The sequence below is a fragment of the Salmo salar genome, chromosome ssa26, assembly GCF_905237065.1.
Source record: "Salmo salar chromosome ssa26, Ssal_v3.1, whole genome shotgun sequence".
In the NCBI taxonomy this organism is placed as follows: domain Eukaryota; kingdom Metazoa; phylum Chordata; class Actinopteri; order Salmoniformes; family Salmonidae; genus Salmo; species Salmo salar.
In genome coordinates this window covers 35,500,781-35,514,074 of record NC_059467.1, presented here as the reverse complement: position 1 = coordinate 35,514,074, position 13,294 = coordinate 35,500,781, and the positions used below count along the sequence as shown (strand labels likewise).

General features: G+C 36.8%; 1 protein-coding gene across 2 annotated transcripts in view; it reads left to right on the top strand.

The window, feature by feature from the left end:
- The first annotated feature begins 43 nt into the window (after positions 1-43).
- The window catches only part of LOC106587711 (hepatoma-derived growth factor-related protein 3), a 92,396-nt gene continuing 79,145 nt past the window's right edge, over positions 44-13,294 (top strand). Inside the window, exons 1-3 of one of the 2 annotated variants that reach the window (XM_045708738.1) lie at positions 44-153; positions 740-840; positions 1,716-1,792. In XM_045708738.1, the coding sequence (XP_045564694.1) occupies positions 757-840; positions 1,716-1,792 (161 nt within the window). In that variant the 5' untranslated portion in view covers positions 44-153; positions 740-756. Of the gene's footprint in view, positions 154-201; positions 841-1,715; positions 1,793-13,294 lie in introns of those variants that run through there. The other variant, XM_045708739.1, reaches the window with a different exon arrangement.

Sequence of the window (13,294 nt, the reverse complement as noted above, 5' to 3'; positions counted from 1 at the left end):
ATCTTTTGCTCATGTTCATGGGAAGGTGTGCCCCTTTCTATCCAATGAGATAATCTGGGCAGAATTTCTTTAAGTGGCCCCTTTTGGATCAATAGCTCCCCCAGAAGCAAAAGTTCCTTACAGACTCTTTAATCGCGGTGTTCTTTGCACAAGGTAGTATATTGCTGCATATACTTTGGCAGTATTAGGGTTAGTTTGACACCTATGGCACTGGCAGACCTATTTTCTGCCATAATTTATTTAGCATATTTAAGTAGCCTGCAGGCTACTCAAAATGTAGGCTGTAATTGAAAACAATACTGCATTTTAAATTGTGCCTCTTTGCAAGGACAGGCAAGAAATTGGTCATGTAGTCTAGGAATTACCCATATTTTCTGTCTCTATTTGAGGAGTAGCCTAATTTTGGTGAGAGTCCATGTTCTCCATGCCGCTGTCCTTTTTAAATTAATACATCCACTATTGAGGACGTTTTTTAAAATTATTATTATTATTAACACTCTCTAAAGACTACAGTGACAGCTTCTCGACGTTGGGATTTAGGTTTTGTACCTGTATTCTTGCGCTGATCTACACATTTTTGTGCATGAGGCACCGTTTCCAGGCCTTATCCTTTGCTTTAATTATTTATTTACGTGTAAACTGCAGTCTTGCTATCAAAACATTGATGGTCGATAATTCCCATCTCTGTTGAGGGCCGAACTAAAACACCTTCATTTATTTTCATCTCAAATTGGAGTAGGCTGGCACACAGTCATTATGGCTCGTCCACGGCCACGGGAGTACAAGGCAGGAGATTTGGTTTTTGCGAAGATGAAGGGATACCCACACTGGCCAGCGAGGGTGAGTAGGTGATGCAGCCGAGCTGAAAAGCAGGGAGGCGGGGTTGCCTGAGACAATACCGCCGATGCTTTGGGATATACGCGATGGGCTCTTGCCGCCACCTTCACCTTGCGTGTCTGTCTTTCGCAGCAAAGTGCTCAGTTCACAGTGTGCCTACCTTCATCACATACACAGCTATTGCTGCTCGCTATTTTATACGCTGCAAACCACAATAACAAGTCATTGTTATGTTTACCATCCTTTACATTTTCCCTGTGTTTCCCAGTCAGGAAATGAGGGCGCTATTGAATGGTGTGCTACTACGTCTATTTTTGAATCCGTCTCTTCCTTACGTACTGTTTTTACTATTCATTTTCCACATTCCACAAATTCCCTTGAATGCAAAGCGGTTGTAATTGTATAGGCCTATAGAGTAATTAGCTACTGTAGCAACTCGCCGATTTGGTGTAGCCTACTAGAGCTAGCCTTTACAGTCAGTCAGACTTGACCTGAGGTAACCGGGTGAGTGTGAGCCCTTTCCAACAACAATGTTACATTGTAAGCTTCTGATTACGCTGTTGGCCTCAAGTGTTCTAGCATCTGCAACATTGTTTCAAGATACTGACACTTTACACTCTTATTTCTGTTGTTTGGAATATGTAGCCAACATACAACATTGAAGATATGATATTACTGTTTACTGAAATATTAAAGTGTGTTAACAATGCAGTTCACATACACTGTTGCAGTTTGTATTATGGGTTCGTTTTTGAGATCCCATGAACAGATACATCTGACTTGAGTGTTATAACAGTCTCTCTCTCTCTCTCTCTCTCTCTCTCTCTCTCTCTCTCTCTCTCTCTCTCACACTCATTCTCTACATCCCCCCTCATTAGATTGATGAACTTCCAGAGGGAGCTGTCAAGCCACCTGCTAATAAATATCCCATATTTTTCTTCGGCACGCATGAAACGTAAGCAACACACTACTATTATGTGTGGTATTACACTGAGGTCTATGATGTTACACTGAGACCTATGTTATTACACTGAGGTCTATGTTATTACACTGAGACCTATGTTATTACACTGAGGTCTATGGTATTACACTGAGGTCTATCGTATTACACTGAGGTCTATGATGTTACACTGAGACCTATGTTATTACACTGAGACCTATGTTATTACACTGAGGTCTATGTTATTACACTGAGACCTATGTTATTACACTGCGGTCTATGGTATTACACTGAGGTCTATGTTATTACACTGAGACCTATGTTATTACACTGAGGTCTATGGTATTACACTGAGTCCTATGTTATTACACTGAGACCTATGTTATTACACTGAGACCTATGTTATATGAGGTCTATGTTATTACACTGAGGTCTATGTTATTACACTGAGACCATGTTATACACTGAGGTCTATGTATTACACTGAGACCTATGTTATTACACTGAGACCTATGTTATTACACTGAGGTCTATGTTATTACACTGAGGTCTATGTTATTACACTGAGACCTATGTTATTACACTGAGGTCTATGGTATTACACTGAGGCCTATGATATTACACTGAGACCTATGTTATTACACTGAGACCTATGTTATTACACTGAGGTCTATGTTATTACACTGAGACCTATGTTATTACACTGAGGTCTATGTTATTACACTGAGGTCTATGTTATTACACGGAGGTCTATGGTATTACACTGAGGTCTATGTTATTACACTGAGACCTATGTTATTACACTGAGGTCTATGGTATTACACTGAGTCCTATGGTATTACACTGAGACCTATGTTATTACACTGAGACCTATGTTATTACACTGAGGTCTATGTTATTACACTGAGGTCTATGTTATTACACTGAGACCTATGTTATTACACTGAGGTCTATGGTATTACACTGAGGCCTATGATATTACACTGAGGCCTATGTTATTACACTGAGACCTATGTTATTACACTGAGACCTATGTTATTACACTGAGGTCTATGTTATTGAAATTGAGACCTATGTTATTACACTGAGGTCTATGGTATTACACTGAGGTCTATGTTATTACACTGAGACCTATGTTATTACACTGAGGTCTATGGTATTACACTGAGACCTATGTTATTACACTGAGACCTATGTTATTACACTGAGGTCTATGTTATTACACTGAGACCTATGTTATTACACTGAGGTCTATGGTATTACACTGAGGCCTATGATATTACACTGAGACCTATGTTATTACACTGAGACCTATGTTATTACACTGAGGTCTATGTTATTACACTGAGTCCTATGATATTACACTGAGACCTATGATATTACACTGAGTCCTATGTTATTACACTGAGACCTATGATATTACACTGAGGTCTATGGTATTACACTGAGACCTATGTTATTACACTGAGGTCTATGATATTACATTGAGACCTATGTTATTACACTGAGTCCTATGATATTACACTGAGACCTATGTTATTACACTGAGGTCTATGTTATTACATTGAGTCCTATGGTATTACACTGAGTCCTATGTTATTACACTGAGACCTATGTTATTACACTGAGGTCTATGTTATTACACTGAGACCTATGGTATTACACTGAGACCTATGTTATTACACTGAGACCTATGATATTACACTGAGGTCTATGTTATTACACTGAGACCTATGTTATTACACTGAGGCCTATGTTATTACACTGAGACCTATGTTATTACACTGAGACCTATGATATTACACTGAGACCTATGTTATTACACTGAGGTCTATGATATTACACTGAGACCTATGATATTACACTGAGACCGATGTTATTACACTGAGACCTATGATATTACACTGAGACCTATGTTATTACACTGAGGTCTATGATATTACACTGAGACCTATGTTATTACACTGAGACCTATGATATTACACTGAGACCTATGTTATTACACTGAGGTCTATGATATTACACTGAGACCTATGTTATTACACTGAGACCTATGTTATTACACTGAGACCTATGTTATTACACTGAGACCTATGATATTACACTGAGACCGATGTTATTACACTGAGGTCTATGTTATTACACTGAGGTCTATGGTATTACTCTGAGACCTATGTTATTACACTGAGACCTATGTTATTACACTGAGACCTATGATATTACACTGAGACCTATGTTATTACACTGAGGTCTATGATATTACACTGAGACCTATGTTATTACACTGAGGTCTATGTTATTACACTGAGACCTATGATATTACACTGAGACCTATGTTATTACACTGAGGCCTATGTTATTACACTGAGACCTATGTTATTACACTGAGACCTATGATATTCCACTGAGACCTATGTTATTACACTGAGTCCTATGTTATTACACTGAGACCTATGTTATTACACTGAGACCTATGTTACTACACTGAGGTCTATGCTATTACAATGAGACCTATGTTATTACACTGAGACCTATGTTATTACACTGAGACCTATGTTATTACACTGAGACCTATGATATTACACTGAGACCTATGATATTACACTGAGACCGATGTTATTACACTGAGGTCTATGTTATTACACTGAGACCTATGTTATTACACTGAGACCTATGTTATTACACTGAGTCTTATGTTATTACACTGAGACCTATGATATAACACTGAGACCTATGTTATTACACTGAGGCCTATGATATTACACTGAGACCTATGTTATTACACTGAGACCTATGATATTACACTGAGACCGATGTTATTACACTGAGACCTATGATATTACACTGAGACCTATGTTATTACACTGAGGTCTATGATATTACACTGAGACCTATGTTATTACACTGAGGTCTATGATATTACACTGAGACCTATGATATTACACTGAGACCGATGTTATTACACTGAGACCTATGATATTACACTGAGACCTATGTTATTACACTGAGGTCTATGATATTACACTGAGACCTATGTTATTACACTGAGACCTATGATATTACACTGAGACCTATGTTATTACACTGAGGTCTATGATATTACACTGAGACCTATGTTATTACACTGAGACCTATGTTATTACACTGAGACCTATGTTATTACACTGAGACCTATGATATTACACTGAGACCGATGTTATTACACTGAGGTCTATGTTATTACACTGAGGTCTATGGTATTACTCTGAGACCTATGTTATTACACTGAGACCTATGTTATTACACTGAGACCTATGATATTACACTGAGACCTATGTTATTACACTGAGGTCTATGATATTACACTGAGACCTATGTTATTACACTGAGGTCTATGTTATTACACTGAGACCTATGATATTACACTGAGACCTATGTTATTACACTGAGGCCTATGTTATTACACTGAGACCTATGTTATTACACTGAGACCTATGATATTACACTGAGACCTATGTTATTACACTGAGTCCTATGTTATTACACTGAGACCTATGTTATTACACTGAGACCTATGTTACTACACTGAGGTCTATGCTATTACAATGAGACCTATGTTATTACACTGAGACCTATGTTATTACACTGAGACCTATGTTATTACACTGAGACCTATGATATTACACTGAGACCTATGATATTACACTGAGACCGATGTTATTACACTGAGGTCTATGTTATTACACTGAGACCTATGTAATTACACTGAGTCTTATGTTATTACACTGAGACCTATGATATTACACTGAGACCTATGTTATTACACTGAGGTCTATGATATTACACTGAGACCTATGTTATTACACTGAGGTCTATGTTATTACACTGAGACCTATGATATTACACTGAGACCTATGTTATTACACTGAGGCCTATGTTATTACACTGAGACCTATGTTATTACACTGAGACCTATGATATTCCACTGAGACCTATGTTATTACACTGAGGTCTATGATATTACACTGAGACCTATGTTATTACACTGAGACCTATGGTATTACACTGAGACCTATGGTATTACACTGAGTCCTATGTTATTACACTGAGACCTATGTTATTACACTGAGACCTATGTTACTACACTGAGGTCTATGCTATTACAATGAGACCTATGTTATTACACTGAGACCTATGTTACTACACTGAGGTCTATGTTATTACACTGAGACCTATGTTATTACACTGAGACCTATGTTATTACACTGAGACCTATGTTATTACACTGAGACCTATGATATTACACTGAGACCGATGTTATTACACTGAGGTCTATGTTATTAAACTGAGGTCTATGGTATTACACTGAGACCTATGTTATTACACTGAGACCTATGTTATTACACTGAGGCCTATGTTATTACACTGAGGCCTATGATATTACACTGAGGCCTATGTTATTACACTGAGACCTATGTTATTACACTGAGACCTATGATATTACACTGAGACCGATGTTATTACACTGAGACCTATGATATTACACTGAGACCTATGTTATTACACTGAGGTCTATGATATTACACTGAGACCTATGTTATTACACTGAGGTCTGTGATATTACACTGAGACCTATGATATTACACTGAGACCGATGTTATTACACTGAGACCTATGATATTACACTGAGACCTATGTTATTACACTGAGGTCTATGATATTACACTGAGACCTATGTTATTACACTGAGACCTATGATATTACACTGAGACCTATGTTATTACACTGAGGTCTATGATATTACACTGAGACCTATGTTATTACACTGAGACCTATGTTATTACACTGAGACCTATGTTATTACACTGAGACCTATGATATTACACTGAGACCGATGTTATTACACTGAGGTCTATGTTATTACACTGAGGACTATGGTATTACACTGAGACCTATGTTATTACACTGAGACCTATGTTATTACACTGAGACCTATGATATTACACTGAGACCTATGTTATTACACTGAGGTCTATGATATTACACTGAGACCTATGTTATTACACTGAGGTCTATGTTATTACACTGAGACCTATGATATTACACTGAGACCTATGTTATTACACTGAGGCCTATGTTATTACACTGAGACCCATGTTATTACACTGAGACCTATGATATTCCACTGAGACCTATGTTATTACACTGAGGTCTATGATATTACACTGAGACCTATGTTATTACACTGAGACCTATGGTATTACACTGAGACCTATGGTATTACACTGAGTCCTATGTTATTACACTGAGACCTATGTTATTACACTGAGACCTATGTTACTACACTGAGGTCTATGCTATTACAATGAGACCTATGTTATTACACTGAGACCTATGTTATTACACTGAGACCTATGTTATTACACTGAGACCTATGATATTACACTGAGACCGATGTTATTACACTGAGGTCTATGTTATTACACTGAGACCTATGTTATTACACTGAGACCTATGTTATTACACTGAGTCTTATGTTATTACACTGAGACCTATGATATTACACTGAGACCTATGTTATTACACTGAGACCTATGTTATTACACTGAGGTCTATGTTATTACACTGAGACCTATGATATTACACTGAGACCTATGTTATTACACTGAGGCCTATGTTATTACACTGAGACCTATGTTATTACACTGAGACCTATGATATTCCACTGAGACCTATGTTATTACACTGAGGTCTATGATATTACACTGAGACCTATGTTATTACACTGAGACCTATGGTATTACACTGAGACCTATGGTATTACACTGAGTCCTACGTTATTACACTGAGACCTACGTTATTACACTGAGACCTATGTTACTACACTGAGGTCTATGCTATTACAATGAGACCTATGTTATTACACTGAGACCTATGTTATTACACTGAGACCTATGTTATTACACTGAGACCTATGATATTACACTGAGACCGATGTTATTACACTGAGGTCTATGTTATTATACTGAGACCTATGTTATTACACTGAGACCTATGTTATTACACTGAGTCTTATGTTATTACACTGAGACCTATGATATTACACTGAGACCTATGTTATTACACTGAGGCCTATGATATTACACTGAGACCTATGTTATTACACTTGACCGATGTTATTACACTGAGGTCTATGTTATTATACTGAGACCTATGTTATTACACTGAGACCTATGTTATTACACTGAGTCTTATGTTATTACACTGAGACCTATGATATTACACTGAGACCTATGTTATTACACTGAGGCCTATGATATTACACTGAGACCTATGTTATTACACTGAGACCTATGATATTACACTGAGACCGATGTTATTACACTGAGACCTATGATATTACACTGAGACCTATGTTATTACACTGAGGTCTATGATATTACACTGAGACCTATGTTATTACACTGAGGTCTATGATATTACACTGAGACCTATGATATTACACTGAGACCGATGTTATTACACTGAGACCTATGATATTACACTGAGACCTATGTTATTACACTGAGGTCTATGATATTACACTGAGACCTATGTTATTACACTGAGACCTATGATATTACACTGAGACCTATGTTATTACACTGAGGTCTATGATATTACACTGAGACCTATGTTATTACACTGAGACCTATGTTATTACACTGAGACCTATGTTATTACACTGAGACCTATGATATTACACTGAGACCGATGTTATTACACTGAGACCTATGTTATTACACTGAGGTCTATGGTATTACACTGAGACCTATGTAATTACACTGAGTCTTATGTTATTACACTGAGACCTATGATATTACACTGAGACCTATGTTATTACACTGAGGTCTATGATATTACACTGAGACCTATGTTATTACACTGAGGTCTATGTTATTACACTGAGACCTATGATATTACACTGAGACCTATGTTATTACACTGAGACCTATGTTATTACACTGAGACCTATGATATTACACTGAGACCTATGTTATTACACTGAGGTCTATGATATTACACTGAGACCTATGTTATTACACTGAGACCTATGGTATTACACTGAGACCTATGGTATTACACTGAGTCCTATGTTATTACACTGAGACCTATGTTATTACACTGAGACCTATGTTACTACACTGAGGTCTATGCTATTACAATGAGACCTATGTTATTACACTGAGACCTATGTTATTACACTGAGACCTATGTTATTTCACTGAGACCTATGTTATTACACTGAGACCTATGATATTACACTGAGACCTATGATATTACACTGAGACCGATGTTATTACACTGAGGTCTATGTTATTACACTGAGACCTATGTTATTACACTGAGGTCTATGATATTACACTGAGACCTATGATATTACACTGAGACCGATGTTATTACACTGAGGTCTATGATATTACACTGAGACCTATGATATTACACTGAGACCGATGTTATTACACTGAGGTCTATGTTATTACACTGAGACCTATGTTATTACACTGAGGTCTATGATATTACACTGAGACCTATGATATTACACTGAGACCGATGTTATTACACTGAGGTCTATGTTATTACACTGAGACCTATGTTATTACACTGAGACCTATGATATTACACTGAGGTCTATGTTATTACACTGAGACCTATGATATTACACTGAGACCTATGTTATTACACTGAGACCTATGATATTACACTGAGGTCTATGGTATTACACTGAGACCTATGTTATTACACTGAGACCTATGTTATTACACTGAGACCTATGATATTACACTGAGGTCTATGTTATTACACTGAGGTCTATGTTATTACACTGAGACCTATGTTACTACACTGAGACCTATGTTATTACACTGAGACCTATGTTATTACACTGAGACCTATGTTATTACACTGAGACCTATGATATTACACTGAGACCGATGTTATTACACTGAGGTCTATGTTATTACACTGAGGTCTATGGTATTACACTGAGACCTATGTTATTACACTGAGACCTATGTTATTACACTGAGGCCTATGTTATTACACTGAGGCCTATGATATTACACTGAGGCCTATGTTATTACACTGAGACCTATGTTATTACACTGAGACCTATAATATTACACTGAGACCGATGTTATTACACTGAGACCTATGATATTACACTGAGACCGATGTTATTACACTGAGGTCTATGTTATTATACTGAGACCTATGTTATTACACTGAGACCTATGTTATTACACTGAGTCCTATGTTATTACACTGAGACCTATGATATTACACTGAGACCTATGTTATTACACTGAGGCCTATGATATTACACTGAGACCTATGTTATTACACTGAGACCGATGTTATTACACTGAGGTCTATGTTATTATACTGAGACCTATGTTATTACACTGAGACCTATGTTATTACACTGAGTCTTATGTTATTACACTGAGACCTATGATATTACACTGAGACCTATGTTATTACACTGAGGCCTATGATATTACACTGAGACCTATGTTATTACACTGAGACCTATGATATTACACTGAGACCGATGTTATTACACTGAGACCTATGATATTACACTGAGACCTATGTTATTACACTGAGGTCTATGATATTACACTGAGACCTATGTTATTACACTGAGGTCTATGATATTACACTGAGACCTATGATATTACACTGAGACCGATGTTATTACACTGAGACCTATGATATTACACTGAGACCTATGTTATTACACTGAGGTCTATGATATTACACTGAGACCTATGTTATTACACTGAGACCTATGATATTACACTGAGACCTATGTTATTACACTGAGGTCTATGATATTACACTGAGACCTATGTTATTACACTGAGACCTATGTTATTACACTGAGACCTATGTTATTACACTGAGACCTATGATATTACACTGAGACCGATGTTATTACACTGAGGTCTATGTTATTACACTGAGGTCTATGGTATTACACTGAGACCTATGTAATTACACTGAGTCTTATGTTATTACACTGAGACCTATGATATTACACTGAGACCTATGTTATTACACTGAGGTCTATGATATTACACTGAGACCTATGTTATTACACTGAGGTCTATGTTATTACACTGAGACCTATGATATTACACTGAGACCTATGTTATTACACTGAGGCCTATGTTATTACACTGAGACCTATGTTATTACACTGAGACCTATGATATTCCACTGAGACCTATGTTATTACACTGAGGTCTATGATATTACACTGAGACCTATGTTATTACACTGAGACCTATGGTATTACACTGAGACCTATGGTATTACACTGAGTCCTATGTTATTACACTGAGACCTATGTTATTACACTGAGACCTATGTTACTACACTGAGGTCTATGCTATTACAATGAGACCTATGTTATTACACTGAGACCTATGTTATTACACTGAGACCTATGTTATTACACTGAGACCTATGTTATTACACTGAGACCTATGATATTACACTGAGACCTATGATATTACACTGAGACCGATGTTATTACACTGAGGTCTATGTTATTACACTGAGACCTATGTTATTACACTGAGGTCTATGATATTACACTGAGACCTATGATATTACACTGAGACCGATGTTATTACACTGAGGTCTATGATATTACACTGAGACCTATGATATTACACTGAGACCGATGTTATTACACTGAGGTCTATGTTATTACACTGAGACCTATGTTATTACACTGAGGTCTATGATATTACACTGAGACCTATGATATTACACTGAGACCGATGTTATTACACTGAGGTCTATGTTATTACACTGAGACCTATGTTATTACACTGAGACCTATGATATTACACTGAGGTCTATGTTATTACACTGAGACCTATGATATTACACTGAGACCTATGTTATTACACTGAGACCTATGATATTACACTGAGGTCTATGTTATTACACTGAGACCTATGTTATTACACTGAGACCTATGATATTACACTGAGACCTATGTTATTACACTGAGACCTATGTTATTACACTGAGGTCTATGGTATTACACTGAGACCTATGTTATTACACTGAGACCTATGTTATTACACTGAGACCTATGATATTACACTGAGGTCTATGGTATTACACTGAGACCTATGTTATTACACTGAGACCTATGTTATTACACTGAGACCTATGATATTACACTGAGGTCTATGGTATTACACTGAGACCTATGTTATTACACTGAGGTCTATGATATTACACTGAGGTCTATGCTATTACACTGAGGTCTATGTTATTACACTGAGGTCTATGTTATTACACTGAGACCTATGTTACTACACTGAGGTCTATGTTATTACACTGAGACCTATGTTATTACACTGAGACCTATGTTATTACACTGAGACCTATGATATTACACTGAGACCGATGTTATTACACTGAGGTCTATGTTATTACACTGAGGCCTATGGTATTACACTGAGACCTATGTTATTACACTGAGACCTATGTTATTACACTGAGGCCTATGTTATTACACTGAGGCCTATGATATTACACTGAGGCCTATGTTATTACACTGAGACCTATGTTATTACACTGAGACCTATAATATTACACTGAGACCGATGTTATTACACTGAGACCTATGATATTACACTGAGACCTATGTTATTACACTGAGGTCTATGATATTACACTGAGACCTATGTTATTACACTGAGGTCTATGATATTACACTGAGACCTATGTTATTACACTGAGACCTATGATATTACGCTGAGACCTATGTTATTACACTGAGACCTATGTTATTACACTGAGACCTATGTTATTACACTGAGACCTATGATATTACACTGAGACTGATGTTATTACACTGAGGTCTATGTTATTACACTGAGGTCTATGGTATTACACTGAGACCTATGTTATTACACTGAGACCTATGTTATTACACTGAGACCTATGATATTACACTGAGACCTATGTTATTACACTGAGGTCTATGATATTACTATGAGACCTATGTTATTACACTGAGGTCTATGTTATTACACTGAGACCTATGATATTACACTGAGACCTATGTTATTACACTGAGACCTATGTTATTACACTGAGGTCTATGATATTACACTGAGACCTATGTTATTACACTGAGACCTATGGTATTACACTGAGACCTATGGTATTACACTGAGTCCTACGTTATTACACTGAGACCTACGTTATTACACTGAGACCTATGTTACTACACTGAGACCTACGTTATTACACTGAGACCTATGTTACTACACTGAGGTCTATGCTATTACAATGAGACCTATGTTATTACACTGAGACCTATGTTATTACACTGAGACCTATGTTATTACACTGAGACCTATGATATTACACTGAGACCTATGATATTACACTGAGACCGATGTTATTACACTGAGGTCTATGTTATTACACTGAGACCTATGTTATTACAATGAGACCTATGTT